The sequence below is a fragment of the Lepus europaeus genome, chromosome 5, assembly GCF_033115175.1.
Source record: "Lepus europaeus isolate LE1 chromosome 5, mLepTim1.pri, whole genome shotgun sequence".
In the NCBI taxonomy this organism is placed as follows: domain Eukaryota; kingdom Metazoa; phylum Chordata; class Mammalia; order Lagomorpha; family Leporidae; genus Lepus; species Lepus europaeus.
In genome coordinates this window covers 103,878,291-103,897,374 of record NC_084831.1, presented here as the reverse complement: position 1 = coordinate 103,897,374, position 19,084 = coordinate 103,878,291, and the positions used below count along the sequence as shown (strand labels likewise).

At 59.2% G+C, this 19,084-nt stretch overlaps 1 protein-coding gene across 3 annotated transcripts; it reads right to left on the bottom strand.

The window, feature by feature from the left end:
* Window positions 1–465: 465 nt before the first annotated feature.
* CSF1 (colony stimulating factor 1) lies at window positions 466–18,023 on the bottom strand. 3 transcript variants are annotated; one of them, XM_062191929.1, is made up of 9 exons: window positions 17,593–18,023; window positions 14,650–14,772; window positions 13,516–13,578; window positions 12,085–12,255; window positions 7,969–8,116; window positions 5,891–6,873; window positions 5,329–5,381; window positions 4,964–5,025; window positions 466–1,420 (listed from the first exon to the last, which is right to left on the bottom strand). In XM_062191929.1, the coding sequence occupies exons 1-8, from the start codon at window positions 17,629–17,631 to the stop codon at window positions 4,980–4,982; spliced, it is 1,626 nt and encodes a 541-aa protein (XP_062047913.1). In that variant the 5' UTR covers window positions 17,632–18,023; the 3' UTR covers window positions 466–1,420; window positions 4,964–4,979. The 3 variants fall into 3 exon arrangements, with proteins under 3 accessions (XP_062047913.1, XP_062047912.1, XP_062047911.1); XM_062191928.1 differs by lacking the exon at window positions 17,593–18,023 and adding an exon at window positions 15,380–16,174 and having other exon boundaries at window positions 12,085–12,252; XM_062191927.1 differs by lacking the exon at window positions 17,593–18,023 and adding an exon at window positions 15,380–16,165.
* Window positions 18,024–19,084: the final 1,061 nt, after the last annotated feature.

Genomic DNA, 19,084 nt, shown 5'->3' with positions numbered 1-19,084 from the left:
CCAGGTCTCAGACACCTGGATCTTCTGGTCCTTCTCCCGCTCTGTCTTGCCTGGCCAAGGGTGGAGTGGGAGGCGAGAGCCGGAGGGCATCTCTGCCTCCCGGGGTCAGGGAAGAAGGGGGCAGGAAGAGGATAGGAGCGGTGCCAGCAGCTGGGAGAGGAGTGCCCAGTCCCAGGCACCTGCTGGCAGCCGGGGAGGGAGACTGGGCCAGGGCGGGGCCAGGGCACAGGCCCCTCCCCCAGCCTCAGGGGCATACCTGTATTGCAAAGACCCATTTTCTTTCAGAGCTCACGCTGCGGCCTCCCTGCCTCCGTCCTCCCCTCCCCTTTCCCTTCCCCGAGTCACTTCCCTCTTGGGAATGTCAAAGTGCAAGATGCAGAAACCTGGACGAACAACACAGCCTAGAGACCGGCTCCGGCCGGCGGCCCGGGCAGTCCTCCCGCCCCGCCCCCACCCCACCCCCATCCCCACCCCAGGAGTCAAGTCAGGAGAAGGTCAGGGCCCAGGGGCTCCCTCGGTCAGCAGCTGAAGCCAGCTCAGTGCAGGAAGCCGGGGAGAGGCGGGCACGCGGGGAGGACGCAGGGTGCGTGCTGAGGGACGGCTGCGCAGGCTGATCAGCAGGCAGGCTCGGTATTCACAGTGCAACGGCTTCCTTCACGACAGGAGCCTCAGCCTGGCTTCTAGCAGAAGCTCCGGCAGGGGCTGGAGGCAAGGAGGGCAGAGGCCGGCGCCTGGTCCCCTTCTTGGCATCGTGAGCTGGATCAGGCAGGTCCTGAGGGCAGGGACGGCCCCTCCTCTCTGCCTGGCAACCAGCAGAGGGCACTGAGGCGAGCAGAGGGTGTCGACCCTGGGGCCACCCGAGCTGGCAGCCTGCGGCCTCCTCTTCCCGTCCCTTGGATTGCATGCCCTGACGGGAAACCAGGCCAACGTGGGCCCGCCCTGCCAATCATGGGCTCCTCTCTCCAGAGACAGGTCCCTGCCTGTCCCGAGGTGGGGATCTCGGCACCAGGCGGGTCCTCTGGGCGCAGGGCTCCTCCTGTCCTCAGCGTCCACCCTGGGCTCCCACCCGCCACTGGCAGGTGGGAAGCGAGTGAGAGGAGGGCGCAGCTCCTGAGGGGCGAGCAAGGGTCCTGAGCCGGGCTTGCCCCCAATCCTCCAGTGCGTGGGAGCCTCCGGGGCCCCCCATAACTAGTGGCAGCAGGGAGGCAGCCCCCGGCTCTCGCTCAGTCGGTTGGCTGGCTGGCTGAGGATCTGAGAGTCGAGGCATAGGGTCCCCAGCCTGGCTGTGCAGGTCCAGTCCTGGCAGGCTGGAGGTCTGATGGTGGGCAGGCCTCGCTCCTAGGAGGGTAGGCTGGGGAGGGCTGGTGGAGGCCGGCCCCATGGCGTCTCCTCCCTCAGACAGACTGTTGTGGGCGCCCAGCTGTAGGGGAGAGAAGGAAAGGCTGGTCAGCCGGGGACAGGGAGGGGTAGCAGTGTGGGGAGGGTCCCTGGGGATGCCAGAGGGGAGGTGGGCGTTTTTGTGGGCTTCCTCCCGCCTTCCCAGCCACCCTAGACAGTGCACGGGGACCCGGCGGCTTTCCTTGGCAGCAGCCCCAGCCTCTGGCCAGGCTGGCCTCACCTCCTCCCTCCTCCTGGAGAGTCAGGGACCACAGGGGGTGGTCTGAGCAGGGGTGGGGATGGGGCCATCGCTCAGGCAGAGGGCTCTGACAGGAGGGATGACCCCCCCAGTGATGCTTGCTCACTCCCGCAGAGAAGAGTGTCCTTTCACCCCCACCCCACGAGTGGCCAACAGGCAAACTAGACACTCAGCCAGAAGCAACTGAAGATGAGGAATTTGGACCAGATAGGGAAAGTCTAGAGGCAGTGCCATGTGGCACACTGACCCCTGAGCCACCCAGCCTCCTTCTGGATAGCCAAGGGACTGGCCTCTCGCACCACCCCTGGGAGTCAGGGCCCTGTCCTCTCCCCATCCTGCCCCCATCCTTGTCCCCCGGTCCAGCATCCTCAGAACGCTTTGTTCCCAGAGCAGAAATCCCCTGGACTCCATCCAACAGTTTGACTTTGGACCCTGTGTGAAGCCTCCCTCCCCACAGTCCATAGACCTCACTGGCCAAGCCCGTGATGGCTAAGGACCGGAGATGGGGCCCCAGCCGCTGGCTCCCAGCCCATTCCCATGCTCTGAAGGGGAAGGAGTGGGGAACCATCAACTGGTTCTGAGCCAGGCAGGGCAAAGGCAAGCCACAGGCCTTCCAGGGCTACGGTGGGTGGAAGCACCAAGTGGGCAAGCCCCAGCCTGCTGCCCTATCTCCTGTTCCTTGGGGATAAGGTGCTGGTGTCTGAGTTGCTGGGGCCCTGAGTGCCCCTCTCAGCCCCTCTGCCCCCAGGTTTCCCTCTCCTCAGAGCAGCATCCACCTGTGGGCTGGTGCTCAAGCCCCTGAAGGTGACCAGCCAAGGGTCCTCTTTGGGGCTGAACCTCGGCCAGGGAGGCTCTGGATGTAGCCCCTGCCCTGGGCTGCTTCTGCAAGGGACACCTTGAAAGGGGGAAGAGAAGGGACTGGCCTGTGGTCTAGTAGGTAAAGCCTCCACCTGCAGTGCCGGCATCCCGTATGGGCGCCAGTTCGAGTTCCTGCTCCACTTCCCATCCAGCTCCCTGCCAATGGCCTGGGAAAGCAGTAGAGGATGGCCCAGGTGCTTGGGCCCCTGCACCCCATGCAGCCCCTGCTCCTGGCTTCGATCAGCCTAGCACTGGTCGTTTCTGCCATCTGAGGAGTGCAACCATTTTGGGAGGGGGTCAGTGAATGGAACACCTCTCTCTCTCTCTCTGTAACTCTGTCTCTCAAATAAACAAATAAATCTAAAAAAAAAAAAAAAAAGAAAGAAAGAAAGAAAGAAAAAAGAAAGGGGGAACAGGAAAGCCCACCCTCTGACAAAGTGGATCCCAGCTGCGGGGTGTGGCTACTGCTTGCTCTTCTCCAAATAGGCTTCCTTGGTTTTAAGCATGTGCCAAACTCCCCATCTCCCCAGGATTGGCCCCTACCTGTCATCCTGCACATGGGGAGGCCCTAAGGCACCTGCTTGCATCTGACAAGGGGTGTGACTGGAAGCATGAGTCGTCAGCCTAGCTAGCTGGCCAGGCAGCCTCTAAGCAAATCAGCCAGGCAACCAACCAGCGGGTCAGCCAGTCAGCTCACCGGTTACCAACTAGCTCATTCTCAGCTCGTTGGCTGATTAGGCAGGCAGTCACCCAACCAGCTGGTCAGCCAGCCAGTCAGTTAGTTAGCTGGTTAACTGGTCAGGCAGAAGGCCAGCCAGTTAGAGACAAGCTGGCCAGGGTTGGTTGACAGGTCAGCCCTGCGCTGCGGCTGGCCGGTCAACACGTAAACGTTTTTGGCAAGTGTGCAGAGCCCTGCTCTGTACCAGAACCCAGGATAGCAAAAGAAATGTGGGAAAGAGGAGCACGACCCTGCCCTGAGGAGTTTACAATCCCCCCAGCGCGCAGACTTCGTGCATGTGCATAGAATAAGACTTTTTAAATGTGTAAAAACAACATCCAGCTGTGTGCAGGTTGATACAGTATTAACCAGGTACAAAAGAGCAGGAGGGAATGCAGGGTAGGCGCAACCCCCCAGGGTCTGGAGAAGACCGGGAAAGGCCCAGAGGGGCTGACAGGGGCTAAGGCTGGGGAGCCAGGGGCGAGGAGGCACTCGTCAATGTGGGTGGGGAGGGGACACAACTGGGAAGACTGTGAAGACGGAAGGATGGGGTTAGGAGTGAAAGCAACTTCAACAGCCTTGAGTGACGTAAGGTCTTAACAGGGGTGAGTGAGCACTTCTTGCACTTTGGTGAAACAAGTGATGCCATCCACGTGAGGGTCAGAGAAGGTGCGCTGGACAGGGGCTTGTGGGAGATGGCAGCAGCAGTTTCCAGAGGCCACAGGCTGGACGCTGCGGCTGTTCAGATAGCTAACGCCACTCAGTGTGCACGGGCGGAAGAACACCGCCCCGATCGGGAAGGGAAGAGTGCCACTGTGCTCCGAGCTGGTCGGACCACACCTGCAGGACTGTGTCTGGGGCAGGGCACCACATTTTCAGAGGGACATTTACAAACGAGTGTGTCCAGGATGGTGAGGGGTCTGAAAACCATATCATACAGGGAGTGCTGGAGGGGCTTGGCCACACTTAGCAGGGAGAATTCTCAAGGGCGGACACGGACGAACAGGCTTTAACTATCTGAAGGTTTCATGAGCATGGGATGGAGGACAAGTGCGGGCTGGAGAAACCTGTTCCGCCTTGTGGGAGGAAGGCCTTTCTCCCAGCATCGTCTAAAGGTGCATGGCCGTGGTTAGCAGGGGGCGTTTGCTTGGGAGTGGGAATGCGTGGCAGGAAGCTGGCTGACTCCTGGAATGCAGAGAGGGCTGGCCCCTTTGGGGTGGGACACTGGACCAAACGACCTCTGAGAGTCCATCCAACACTCAAATTCTGTGGCACAATGATTCTAAGAGCAGGGAGCTGAGAATGGCTGAGGTGGGGGGTGGGGTGACTGAGGGAACCATCTGCCAAGAGGTGCACTCTGAGGGCAGCTACTGGACAGGCCAGGAAGTCCAGTTGGAAGTGGCTGGCCATGCAGGGATGCTAAGAATTCCCAGGAGGCTGAAGGCCTTATAAAAGCTGCAACTAGAGGAAAAGGATTTTGGTTGCTCTGGGAATGAAGGTGGCGGTCAGACCAGACTCCCAGTGCAGAGGTAGCAAGACCCAGCCTGTGGGGGCCTTGGGGGGAGATTGGAGAACTCAGAAAGGAGAGGCTTGGCTGGACCCAGGAATGGGTGGGCAAGGGAGGAGGAGAAAGGGGAGAGGCAAGCATTTGGGCCTCCGGGAAGTTGGTGGTGTCACCAACAGGTGAGAGTGACTGGAAGAGGGTGGAGCTCATTTTAAGGGGTGGAAAGAGATGAAGATCAGAATCTTACCTTTACAAAACTCCCTCTACACTGGCATTTCCACCTGTCTGTCCTCATTCTGGGTCAGGAGGCTGCAGGCAGAGCACAGGGACGGCATAAGACTTCAGTAGGAGCAGGGGAGTGAGGGGACCCCTAAGCCCGCCCCCCGCCAAACACACACAGATGCTGTAGCCCTCTCAAGCTTAGAGGATCCACAGCTGCCTAACTTCAGGAAGAGCTGGGGAGAAGCCCCGATGTCTAGAAAAGAGGGGATGCCCTTCCTCCTCTCCACCCTGCTGCCTGCAGCCCCAAGTCCTCAGAGCAAGTGGGAGACACCCCCCGCCCTGCCTTCCTCCAGAGGGGTAGCGGATCCCAGGCCAGCCCCCAGATCTCACCTGCCCTCTGGCGGTGCCGTGGGAGAATCCGTGGCTGGACTCTCTCGATGGCTCTGGGGACAGGAGACAGCAGGCTGAGTTGCTGGGAGGGGGAGGGGCTGGCGCTCCAGCCCCAGGCAGTGCTGCCCCATGTGTTAAGGAGAGAGCTGCCAGCATCCCTCCCACCCCCGCTCCCCAGCAGTCAGTAGGGATCAGCTGGAGGGTGGGCAGTTCCTAGGGCCTCTCTGCTGATGTTCCCACTTACTTTTCCCATGCAGGCTGTGTCCTCTCACTCCAGCTCTGCCAAGCTCCCAGAGGACAGCCTCACTCTTCTCCTTTATCCCTCTCCCCCCACCACAATCTGCCTGTCACCCCACCGCGGGCCCAACAGCCTTCTCTCCCACTCCCTTCTACCCCAGCCCCTGCTCGCTGACCTTACGGCCTAGGCCTTCCTGATTCTGGAAGCAACTTCCACTGCAACCTGCCATCCTCTGCACCCAGTGAGCCCTGCATCTCAGCCCTCAGAACCCGGGCCCAACCCAAGCTGCCCTGCCAGAGGCCCCTTCCCTCCTGGGGCTCTTACCCGCCGCCTCCGCCTGTAGAACAGGAGACCCCCAACGGCCAGCAAGACCAGGATGACGCTGGGCACCAGCAGGCGGAAGGCAAAGCCGGGCAGCAGGGGGTCAGAGGGTCCTGTGTGCTGCCTCTCATGGCCTGTGTCAGTCAAAGGAAGGGAATTAAAAGGGGCTAGGGCCTGGGCAGCCCCCTCGCTTGCACGCTCTGCACCATCCAGCTCTCTCAGGCTCCTCCGGTCCCTGGTGCTCCTTCTGCCCTCCAGCTCCCTGCGTAGCACCAGGCCAGCCCAGGGGTGGCTCCTGGGAAGCTTTGGCTGAGTGGAGGGCACGGTGAACTGGCTGGGGCCCTGGAGGCGTCGCAGCAAGGCCCCGAGAGAGCCTGGCTTCTGGTGGTTTGGAGGCAGGGCAGGTGGCCTGTGGGTCTTCTCAGGGCTGTGGCTCCGAACCAGGCCCTGGGGCCTCACTGAGCCCACCCTGGGCAGGGCGGTGCTGGTCGCAGCCTCTGCTGATGCAGCTAGTGCTGAAGACGCTGTCAGGAGGTTGCTGGGTCTGGCACCCTCGGCCTGGACGCTGTCCCCTTCTGGCCCAGGGGCAGGGCCCTCGCCAGTGTTTCCAGAGGCCTCTTCCAGGGCCCAGAGAGTGTCCATGGCAGGGTCCAGAATGGCCTCCACCCCAGGTGTGGGGGCCCCGACGGCAGGGTGAGGCTGCGAGGAGCGGCCTGGGGGGCTGTCCTCCACCCCGGTGGTCTCTGGCGACTCAAGGCTCTGGCAGGTGCTCCTGGGTGGTCGCTGCTTGGCGCTGCCTGGGTCCACTGTGTCAGGGGCCTGCTCACCGGGCAAGAGAGGGTTGCCTTGTATCCCCTCAGCGTCGGCCCAGGTCAAGCCAGCCATGGGGGCTGTAGAGGGGTCAAGGGGCTGGCGAGGGGAGGCCAGGTCACTGCTAGGGGTGGCTTTGGGGTACAGGCAGTTGCAATCAGGCTTGGTCACCACATCTGAAAGAACCACAGAGACAGGGAGAAAGACGGGGAGGAGATAGAGTCACCAGCCTCCAGCTCAGCTTTCCCAGAGGGGGCGGAGAGGGCCACATGGGATCGGGGTCCCCTCACCTACCTCAGCCTGGGGGCTGAGGAGAGACAGGACTGCAGCAGGTGCCCATGCCATGGGGCTCAGGCAGGGAAGGTGCAAGGTGCAGGGTCTCACCAGGGAAAGCAGAGAGCAGGGTTTAAAGACACAGCCCAGGGTTGGGGTGAGAAAGAACAGAGACAGCTGGTCCTGGGGTGCCTGCCGGCCAGAGACCAAGCCAGGGGGAGCAGCAGCCAGGCCAGGAGATTAAGACATCCTCAAGCCCCAAAGACACTGATTCATGCACAGCCTGAAGCCACACAGTACAACCACAGGCGGGGATGGTCTGGGCCTGGAATTGGCCAAGGCTTGTGGCCTTGGCATTGAAGCAGGGAGACTGGACTTGGCTGTTGATAGATGGCAGGGCCTCAGCCCCTGCCTCGGGGAGCAAGGTTGAGTGTAGGATGCAGAGACGAGGACACGCAGGGCACACATGTATGCAGCTGAGCCAGCACTGGGAAGGTTTGACTGATGTTCAGACTTCAAATCCAGTCTTGGCCATTGAAGGGACACGCAAGGCATCCTGGGGACTTCTGGAACCAGGGCATGCTGGCGATTCATAGCACACTCCTGGAGCAGAGGCCCTGACTCCTAGGTGGGTGTCTACTCTCTCCTCGGAGCCCCCACATGGCCAGCCAGTCTTCCATGCTAAGAGGATTCCTGAGAGGGTCCCCTTTCCCACTCTTTAATCCCACAGCTGCCAGCATGAGCCTTCTTGGTGCCCCCACATGCAGACATATGGAAGTGTGCATGCACACACATGTCAGAAAAGACATGTGCTCAGGACTCCGAGATACATAAAGCCACACAGGTACACAGAACAAACACGCCTACACACACAGGAACACAAGTAGCATCCAGGCTGCCTCCCAGGGGATCCGTCCAGCCCGCATCTCACCTTCCAATCCCACTGCATACCTCTCCTCCCCCTCCGCTGCCCACTGGCTGGCCCCTCCTCTGCTTACCTTGGCTGGAGCATTTAGCAAAGCTGTTGTTGCAGTTCTTGCTGAAAATATTCCAGTCCTCTTTAAGGAGATTCTTTGTTTCATTAAAGACATTCTTGATCTTCTCCAGCAACTGGAGTGGAGTCTCATAGAAAGTACGGACACAGGTCTGGAAGCAGAGCAGGGGGCCGTTTGGTGAGCACGACCATTGGCTCCATGTCTATTGCCTTTCTCAAATTCTCCTGACCTTTCTCACATCTGGCTTCTGCTTCCCTTCTGTGTCCTCTCTCCCCTCTCCTCTGGCTTGCAGCAGAACCGATTCTGAGATTGTGAGACATGTCATTTTCATGGATCCATTTAGTATATGTTTATGTGCCAGGCTAGGGTAAGTACCTGGGAATGGAGCAATGAAGGAGAGAGAGGCGGTTCCCGGTCTCTTTAGCCATTAAATCCAGCAGAGGGATTGGATTAAATACATTAAATACTTTAATTACAACATAGTGAGTCAGTCCTATAAAGTGCTAAGTGATCTGCTGCTGTGTAATAAAGGAACCAACTGAGCTTTCCTGGAGAATTTCCCCAAGGAACCAACCAAAAGATGAGCAGGCATTCAGCAGGGAGGGGAGGGGGTCGGAGAGAACCACCCCGCGGTAAGAACACGCTATGCAGACATCCTAAGGCAGGGATGAATAGGAAATGGCAAAGGGCAGAAAGCAGGCTGGAACGCCGCAGTTCTGCCGTCTGGGGGAGAAGTGGCAAGAGAAGCAACTGGAGAGGGGTCTGCACGGGTCCTGTTGGCCACAACAACTGCTACCCCATTGCAAGCATTGTTGGGGAGGTGGGCGGTGGTGGGACCACAACATTGGAGGCTTAGAAAAATCACCATGAGTGGCTGGAGAAGGTGACAGGCAGGCCTCAGGGCATGTGGTCCCCTCACTGGCACCAGGGTGGGAACACTAGTGGGCTGTAGTAGGCCATGAAGGCCTTGAGGGAATCCGGGGTCCCTCTGGCCTCTGTACTGGGGACCTTAACAAATGCGAATGAGAAGAGACCTGGGCTCAGCCCCACACTCACAGCCAGGCCACTGTGGCCCACAAAGCTGCCCCCTTAGGGTTCCTTTCCCACGGTGGGGTGAAAACAACAGCTCCAGGAATCTCTCTCTTGGGCCTGGCACTGTGGTGCAGCAGGTAAAGCAGCCACCTGCGATGATGCTGGCATCCCATATGGGCGCTGGTTCGAGTCCCGGCTGCTCTACTTCCAATCCAGCTCCCTGCTAATGTCCTGGGAAAGCAGCAGTGGATGGCCCAGTGCTTGGGCCCCTGAACCCATGTGGGAAACCCCAAAGAAGCTCCTGGTTCCTGGCTTCAGCCTGGCACAGCCTTGACCGTAGTGGTCATCTGGGGAGTGAACCAGCGGATGCCAGATCTCTCTGTCTCTCCCTCTCTCTGTAGCTCTGACATTCAAATAGATAACAATGACAATAAAAGAAAGGCAGTTCTCGCTTCTCTCCTCCTAAACCTCAGAGAGTGGGGGCTGCTTCTTAAAGTGCAGGTTGGCAGGCCCACCCTCAACCCAGCGAATCAGCCTCTTTAAAGGGGTGTATCTTGGGAATCTGCATTGTAAGCAAGCTCTTCAAGTGACTGTTAGTGACTTAATGGTTGCAAAACTTCGGGCTTAATACCTCCCTGATTAAACACTTTTTCCTTGACATAAAATGTCATAAAACTACAGACCTCACATCGCTCATGTTAGTTTTCCCTGCATTTTCCCTGCAGCTACATCTCTCTCACGCTGTCCCTTTTTGGAGCCAAGATCCTCCACTGGCTCTCCTGGCATTGACCTTGCTCTGCTTCCGACAGTAGTCTTCATGTCGCCGCTCTGACGGGGTCAGCCCTCCTCTAGCTGACTCCCCGACACTGTTGGAGAGAGCTGCCTGCACCTGCCAGGCTGACAGCCCCCAGGCTGCTACCTGACACTGGCAGGCCCCCTCCTCTTCTGAATCTCTAATTGCTGGGGTTTCTCATCTCTATCCCTACAATGCTACAAGGGAAAAAAGCTGGGTGAAAAATGGAATTAAAAGATAACTTTATTTTGGTGCAAAAAATATTTACATTTATACATCGTATTTTTTCATGAGATCCACTTTCTGTTTTTATTCTTTCAAAGATTTATTTATTTGAAAGGCAGTGTGACAGAGAGAGAGAGGGAGGGAGGAATGGGGTGAGTGTCTTCCATTTCCTGGCCCACTCTCCAAATGATAGCAACAGTCAGATCTGGACCAGGCTGAAGCCAGGAGCCAGGAACTCCATGGGTGGCAGGTGCTCATATATGTGGGCCATTTTCTGCTGCCTTCCCAAGCACATTGTCAGGAAATTGGAGAAGTGGAGTAGCCAGGACTTGAACCAACACTTTGATATGGGATGTTGGCATCCCTAGTAGCATCCTAGTTTAACCCACTGTGCCACAACGCCAGCCCCTAAGGGGCTGACATGCATTTTCTATGAGCTTTTTAATGAAAAACTATGCATGGGGTTTCAATTTTTTTGCACCCACATAAAATTATTTTTTTTTCTTAATTCATTTAATTTATTTGAAAGGCAGAGACAGAGCAACAGAGAGCTCTCTCATCTGCTGGTTCACTCCCTAAATACCGAGAACAGCTAAGGCTGGACCAGGCTTATGCTGAGAGCCCAGAACTCACTCTGGATCTTCATGTGGGTGGCAAGGATCCACCTACTTGAGCTATCGCGGCTGCCTCCCAGGATGTATATTACCAGGCAGCTGGAATTGGGACAGCAATAGGACTTGAGCCCAAGTACTCTGATACGGGATGTGAGCGTCTTACCAGCTGTGCCAGCCACTCACCCCCAATTTCTCTTTTAATTCCATTTCCACGAGCTTTCAAAGCACTCATGTGCAATCACAGCTTTGCACTCCACCCCGCAGCACAACTCTCCAATCTGCTTCTCACCGGGCATACTCAGCCAGCCTGCAGCTGCCAGCCCGACCTGTCCACTCAGCTATTGCACAAGCATCTCTGTCCACTGTGCCCCAAGCTGAACTCCCGCTCCTCCGCCAGAACCTGCTTTGCCCACTGAAATACCCAGGTGCTCAAGACAAGAACCGTCCTTGTCTCTTCCCCTCCCTCAGCTTCTCACTTCTGCATGCACCAAGTCCTCCCAGCTCAGTCGCAGCTCCACCGCAGCTAGTCCACCTGCCTCCGCCTTCCCACATTACCCTGGGCCAAGTCACAGGTATCTCCATTCCTGCTCCTTCCAGTCCAACCTCCACACAGCAATCCGACCAGGCCCACCACGTATAGAAAGGGCCGCTCACCTGCTCACAGAAGCTTCCTTGGACTTGAAGACCAAAGTCCCCCATCTTTGAGACCCTGAATGGTCTGGCTCCCTCCTCCTCTTCCTTCCCCATGCCTTGGCCAGGTTGACTCCCACTTTGGGTCCCTAAATGGGCACCTTCTTGTTTACCTCGGGGCTTTGTGCACTACCATCTCCTATTCTGGAATGTTCTGGAATGTTCTTCCATCCTTATTGCTTCCTAGCTGTTACTCATCTCAGGAGCTCAAATGGATATTTCCTACTCAGATGCCTGGCCTGTGCCTTCTTCCCCGCCTGCACTTCTGTCAGCCCAGTGGTTCTCATTCACAGGTCACTCCCTGAGCTCCTGCAGCTCCTCCCTCCCTGGCTTCCCCTCTTAAGCACAGCAGTCTCTACTCACACACTCTGCGGGTCAACGCCCTGGCCATCACCCCCAGATGTGAGCTCCCTGGATGTGAGGACGTGTCTGGTTTCATCATAGCTGTTTCCCAGGGGCTAGAACCGTGCCTGGTACCCAGCAGGCACTCACCAGTGACCTGTCCAGTGAACAAACGGACAGACCTTGGGGATCGGAGTTCTATCAGGGGGATCGTTTTGTTCTACAGCTGTCCACCTGCCTTGACTGCGAGCTCCACGAGGGCTCACAAGGACAGGGTCAAAACCTAGCACAGCCCCCTGCACAGAAAGCGCTGACTGGAGGTGTGTGTGAGGGTGAGTGAGCCAAGAGCTGGCCCCCTCCCCGTGCCCGTGGGCAGGGCTGGGCCCTGCACAGCTGCCCCTGCCCTGTCCCCAGCACCCCTACCTTGTTGTCCTCTTCATGATCCTTGGTGAAGCAGCTCCTGAGCCTGAGCGAGAGTTCCTGGAGCTCCAGGATGGCCTTGGCGTTGGGCGTGCTGTGCTTGAAGCGCAGGGTGTCCTCCATGATGTCTTCCACCAGGAAGAAGGCCTTCTTAAGGTAGCACACGGGATCCTTCTGAAACAGGAGCCGGGAGCTTACGTCCTGGCCGACATGCCCGGGAGCCTCCTCAGCGGGCCGGCCGTGCCTCATCCCAAGCGGACTGAGGGCGACAGCCTGCCCTACCCCTGCCCCCGAGGGAGGGGACACACTGCTGCAGTGACAAGGAGGATGCTGCCCTCCCTTGTCTTTCGTTCTCGCTCTTGGGGATCTAGCACTATGGGAGCAATGGAGATGTGGATTGTGGTTAGGGACATCTGTGGGGTTCTGGAGTCCCCAGCTTTCATCAGGGTAGATGTGCAGAGGGGCTGTGGGCTCCAGAGAACCCCCCCACCCCCACCTTTTTTTGCCAGCCTTCACTCATGTCCTTTGCTGCATGGCCTTGTCAAATCCTCCAGGACATGGGATTTCCAAGGCTACCCCAGGGCTCAGAGAACAACCCTAGTGTGAGAGGAAGCAGATTCTAGGCGTAGTGGCACCTTTGTGTGAGGTACAAGATGAACAGAACTAAGTGGTACAGGGGCAATTGGGAAGGCATGGCAGGCGTTGCGAAGAGCCTGTGCAAAGATGGGGAGGCAGGAAGGCACAGAGAACATGGTGGTGACACTGGGCTACAAAGCCCTTAGGGCCCTAACAGGTTTAAGGGAGGGAAGTGAAGGTAGCAGGTTGGGGCTTGAGAGAGCTCCCCCTAGTGGAGAGACGATGGTGCACTGGAAGCAGGGAAATGGTCCAAACAAATGATTGGGGGGATGGAGGATGGGGTGGGGGGGAAGGCAGCACCCAGAGATGCTGGGAGGCAGAACCGGCAGCACCTGGTGGCTGGCTGAGTGTGGGGCAGGAGGAAGGGCTGGACTGCTTTTCTGGCAGCTGAAGTGTCTGCCGGATGGAGTCCATAAGAAAGGACTCAATCTGGAAGGTTGGCCTTGGACCCTAGAGCCCACCTGCGGGCGTTCCCATCAGGCCTCCACCATTTACCAGCTGTGCTCCCCCAGTCTCCGGGTGGACTGCAAACAATGCCAGTATTCGTGGACCTTTTAGTGGTGTTAGAAGATCTACTTCGGAAAAGTGCCTGGCACCTAGTGAGCACTTGCTGTGTGCCAGGCCAGGGGAAGGGAACAGCAGGGAGTTTGAGTCCTGGCTCCTGTCCAGCCCTGGCCCCCTAGACTTGAGCACCCAGGGGCACCTCACACCCTCATCCTGTCCAGCTCTAGGACTTCTTTGTCAGCACGTTCCCACGTGCATTCCACCATACATGGTGCATGCATGCCTGTCACTCACCAACTGCTCCTGGTCCACAAACTCAAAGGCAATGTGGCACGAGGTCTCCATTTGACTGTCAATCTGTAAAGAGAACGGGCCAGTGGTTGCGGGGAGTCTGTAACACAATTGACCTTGCCTCAGAACAGGCAGCTAGTTTCTGGGGGGATCAGGATGTGACTTTGATCCACCTGCCACAGGTGGTAAGACAGAGCCAAAGCTAGAGGGAGGTTTGTGCCTTAGGCGCGCCTAGGGGAGAGCTGTAAAAGAACAAAAATAGCTCCTGCCTCCACCTCCCGGGCTGTAGGATCAGCCAGTCTGTCTCTGGGAAGCAGTAGGCACCCTGTCATGATAGAAACTCAAGCAGAGACTGGGCAAGCGCTGGGGATTCAGGATCTGTAGGGGCTGGGGCTAGACACCTTTGACCCCACAAGCAGTGGTTCTGTGTCTGGAGCCTCAGAGAACGAGATGGCTCTTGGCCTACCTTGGATTACTACAGTGGCTCCATGCAAAAGGACCAGTACAGGGATGGGGGAGGCCAGAGGCCCAACCTACAGGGCCCTGCAGCCAGCTTTAGCCTGTACTGTCCCACCCTGCCTGGCTGGCCAGAGGAAGCATACATTCCCCCCTGAGCAGGACAGCAGCCATGACAACAACCTGCTTCTGCCTGGCTGGACGACTCCGCCAGCGCGATCAGAACGAGATGTGGGCATCCCGGTCCCAGCGGCGAGAGCCAGGGATGTGAGGGTGGAGGGCTGGCAGTTGGGCAGGAGCCTGCCCTCCACCTCTGGGTGGGGCTGCAGTGCCAGGCTGGCAGCATATCTGGGAGTCCAGGAGCTGGAGGCAACATCTGGACCGAGCAGGCACACTGGGCTGGCTTCCCAGAGGAGGCAGCCCCTGAGGGAAAGCAGGCCATGGAGCCTTTTCAGAGTCCACAGTGGACACTCCTAGGCAACCAGTAAGCCAGGGGAGTCGCAAAGGGCTGCAGAGTTGGGGACACTGAAGGGGATGGAGAGAAGGGGGACGGAGAGAAGACTCAGTGCAGCTGGCTGGGAGCCCTCTGTCCCGTGTCCCTCCCACTGCCCGTGCTCGCTGCCTCCTGCCTCAGGTTCTGCAGCGGGAGAAGGCAGGGTCAAGGCCCGGCTAGGCACTCACCAGCTGCTGTAGGGACTGCAGGTGCCCGTTCCCGATGATGTGGCTGCAGTGCTCAGATACCTCCTCGGTGACACTCCTGCTCACCAGGAGACAGGCCAGCAGCATCCAGGGGCCCAGCCATGTCTGAGACAGAGAGGGCGTCATTTCTCCTCGGCTCTCTTTCTCCCCAGTCACCCTCCTTCCCTGCTGAGGGCCGAGAAGCAAACGCCTGAGACCTGCAATGCCTCAAGCTCTGCCCTGCACCCCGGGATGTGGCATCCCCCAAATCCACTCTTCCCAGGGTTTCCTAACAGCCACAGCACAAACTCCCTCTCCAGCCGTAACAACGTAAATGTCACCTTCTCCAAGCAGCCGTCCCCAATAAACCCAAGGCAGCCTGCAACATCAGCACTGAGCCAGACAGCTGGTGCACTGCCCTCAAGTTCACGTTCATGCACCGGCTTCTGCACTGCAAGCCAGACACAAGTACCCCCGGGGCCTAGCCCTTCCTCCCACCCGGCTCCACACAGATCTGGCTCTGCCACTAGATGAACCAGGGGACCAAACTCAGTTTCACTGGGAACTCATCCCATGCCAGAGACCTCCTGGAGCCCAGTTGATGAATCAGAGGCAGCAGCGCTAGCTCTGAGCCTTCCCTGCTGGGCGTCTTTCTGGGGGAGTCCCAGCAGCCTCTGCAGCCAGCCAGCTCCTAGAGTGGCAGAGAAGTTTGCTCCCCGCTCTGAGCACCCACCTGGCCCAGCAGGTGCTCCATCCCAGAGTGACGGCACCGGGTCCTGACGCTTTGTCTTCTCCCTTCCTTCCTCCTCACCAGCATCCCCTCATCCCTCTCCCTGGTGCTAGGTCTCCCCATCCTAGGCTGGCGGCAGCGAAGCCCTGCGCTTGCTTTCCTCAGCTAGAGGTTGCCTCTTGGGCGCTCCTGGGCCTCCTGGCGGCTGATGCTTCTAGATTCAGGGAAATGCTGGCAGCGTGGGTTGAGGGCTGGCACTTTCCTGGGCTCTGCCTCAGAGATGCAGATGATGAGACAAACATTGCACCTAAGGAGCACACTGGGAAAGCTATGCAAATCAACATCAGCATGCTGATTTACACCTAACCAAAGCCGGGATGCTTGCCAGCTCTTACCACAGAGGCGGGGCAGCTCTGCACGGATGGCAGGCAGAGGGTGGGAAGGAGGGACCCCGCTGAGGGCCTTGGAAGCTGGGGAGGCAGACACTGATGGCAGGGGACAAAGGGGGCACACCACGGCCCAATGCCATTCAGCACGGGGACCGCAAGGGGCCTGGGGGACAGAGACTGTCGAAGAGCAGGAGGACAGTCACGGGGAAGCAGGGACCTCAGGCTCTGGGACAATTGGGGAGGTAGCCTTGGGTGGGAGCAGCTGCCCAGGCCATCAGGAAACCCGGGGTGAGAACCTGTTGGAGGGAACTGGCCACACAGAAGGTGTCTGGGCCCCAGGCTGCCTGCCGGTGAGACTCCGAGCCCCTGGTGTGAACGGTACACAAGAGCCTGGCAGAAAAGGGGATGGCAGAAGACAGCCTCCCCCCCAGCACGTGGTGCCCAACCAGGTGAGGCAGTGCTTCGTTCGCCTGGCGCGGCCTGGCTGGGGCGCTTAGCACAGCCACCACACAGGGGGCTGACTGACTGTCCCCAGACCTGGGGTCCCAGTTCTGCCTCTAGGGAGGACCCAGCTGGGCGCCCAAGGGTTAATCCTCCAAGCCTGCATCTGGCTGGGCAGGCTCCTGTCCTGCTTCCTTCTTCCTTCCTCCCACCAGTCTGGGCCTCTGCCTGTGGGAGCAGCACTGGGCAAGAATCAGAGAGATGCTGAGACACCGGCTCAGCCCAGCTGTCCATCATCCGCCACCAGCCCGCTCCATCTCCACCTTCAACAAAGACTCTGGGGGACCCTTGGGCTGCTCCCGTCTAACCCCAGCGCTCTTCTCTATACTGTATTTTCCTTCTCTTTCCTCGAACTCTCACTTCCAGCCCCTTATTTTCACCTTGTTGCTAACAGCCCATCCCTCTCCCTGTGCCCTCCATCGGGTGCTTCCTCCCCTGGAGATCCACTCCTCTTCCCCTCTTCCCATCTCACACACCTGCAACCCTCTGCCCTCTAGATATTTGTCTGCTGCTTTTTCCCAGCCCCCCCCACCTCCATCCCCAGGGCTCCTCAGAAGCCAGCCCATTAGGAGGCCACTTATTGTTCTTGAGCAGGGCCACACCGGCTTTCTAGGCGCTGCAGCAGCTGTTGCCATCGCAGGACAGGGGTCTCCTAAGCAGCCCTGGCTCGACAAAACCGAACTCCTTTCCACCTTCCTCCACCGACCTGAAGCTCAGCATCTCCCCAGCTGAGTTTGCAAGAAAGAGACTCAGGGCTAGCAGGAGACACTGGTGCCTGCTCCTTAACTCCAGCAGCCCCCGCTTGTGGGCTGGAACAAGCAGCGGCTTGCCCGTGCCCTTCCCTCCGCTAGCAGGTTGCCCAGCACAGGCCCTGACGCCCTGTAAGCTGGGTGACCCCAGAACTGTTCCCATCCAGAAGCGCCCCTTCCCCAGCAGGACCTGGAAGCACATGCGTGGCCCCAAGACGGTGCCCAGTGGGGAAGGCGCCAGGCTCGGCGCCCAGGCGCCCAGGCTGACATGCGCCCCGGCTGACGCGGGGCCTACGCCCCTGGCTGCAACCCCCTCTCTGCCGCCTGTGGCTGGCTCAGCGTTCCCCTCCGCGCAATGGGGTGGGCAGCCTTCCCTGTGCCGGGAAAGCGCTGCAGCTTCGGCAGCAGCTGCAGGGCAGCCGGGGGCTGGCGCGATCCTTGAGCAAAGGGGGTCGGTCTGGAAATCCGAGCCCGCGCCCGCTGCCAGGGCGCCAGGACAGCCTTGAGCCCCGGGCTGGGGGCTCCGAGGGGCCCTCGCCCCTGGCCGGCCGGGCTCCGCGCCTCGGCCGCTGCTTACCGTGGGAGGGCAGCGCCCGGCGGCGCCCCGCGCGGTCATGCGGGCAGCTGGGTCCCGGCCGGGCGCGGCGGCCGCCCTCGCTCGCTCGCTCGCCGGTCGCTGCGGAGTGGGCTCCCTGGCCGAGGGCCGCGCAGCTGTCCCGGCTGTAGAGAGCGGCGGCGGCGCCGACAGGACCCAGGCGAACTTTCACTTTCCCCGGGCTGAACGTCGCTGGCCAGCCCCCGGCACAGCCTTTTAAGCGGCGGGCTCGTGGGGCATGTGGTTTATGGGAAATCAGCCTGGACAGGCGCCAGAGACACACACGCGCGCGCACACACACACACACACGGACACAGACACACACTCCCAAGGCCCACTGAGCCGCCTCCCCTCCCCCAGCCCGCCGGCCGGTCGCCCGGCTCGCTTGCTCGCTCGCTTGCTTCCCAGTCGCCTTCTGTTTTCTGTGCTCCACTCCGCAGGCTCCGCCGCCCACCTCACCCCGCCCTTCCTCGCGCCCTCGGTGCACAGCCTCTCCTCCCGTGCTCTCCAAGCCGATCCGGTGCTGTTACTCTTTTTCCAGCGCTTGTCCCAAGGGACTTTCCCTCTAGGCCTGGAAAAACCCCCTAGTCGGAACAGGAAATGGGCCGAGAGCAGAGACAGCACTTGGGAGGGAGGACAAACCTGAAGACTGCCTCCCGCCTGGCGCTCGCGGCAGCCCCGCGTGGAGACAGCAGCTTTGCAGGCAGCGCCAGGCTTCCCGTGCACCCCCAGTCTCTTGGCTTGACTCCTTTCTGGGGGGCAGGGAGGCCAGTTACCTGTATCCTGTGACAGAGAGCTGCCAGCCTCTGCTTTAGATGCCAGGAGGCACTGCAGGCACTTGACCGCAGACGATGTAAATGTTGGCCAGTGCCCATGCTCCCTCCTGGCCACCAAGCGCGGCTCGGATGGTAAAGGCCTGCACGGCCCGCACCCTTGGATTTTCCTGGATGCTGTTGGAAATGCACTCGCTGAGGTGGTTAGTCAATGAGGTCTGATTCCAGGAGCCTGCGACTTCTAACAACTTCAGGAGCCTTATCTTTCTTGAATTCATTACCATTCAATGCATTTCAATCCCTCTGTGAGGCCGCCCACCCCTACGCCCTGCCCTGGGAAATACAGGATGTATGATCCGGTTGCCAAGAGGTGTCCTGCCCTGAGACAGCCCTTGCTAAAGCCCAAGCAATAGTTTGATCCCTGCGGGCCTTTGCTCCAACGGCCCTCTGCTTGGAAGGCTCCTTTCGCCACTTGTGCTTAAGGCAAACCCCTCAGCCCTTAGGGCATCTTCTGCCTGCAGGGGCTTGGGTGATTCTCCCAGCCAATCAAAGACTTCTCTTCCCAGGTGTTTCCACCGGCCTTGGCTCATTCCTCCACGGTGACCCTGGGAACTTGGTGGTCGTCCATTCCTACTCCATATTTGGAAAGCACCGAAGGTGGCACTGATGACTATACTCTGCCTGCACACTGGACTAAGACT

Coding starts and splice junctions, on each gene's coding strand:
- CSF1 (XM_062191927.1), bottom strand. CDS start 15,499: ATGGGGAGACCTAGCACCAGGGAGAGGGATGAGGGGATGCTGGTGAGG. Junction 5,382..5,890: donor TCTACAGGCGGAGGCGGCGG/GTAAGAGCCCCA, acceptor TCCTGTCCCCAG/AGCCATCGAGAGAGTCCAGC. Junction 5,026..5,328: donor ACGGCACCGCCAGAGGGCAG/GTGAGATCTGGG, acceptor CTCTGCCTGCAG/CCTCCTGACCCAGAATGAGG.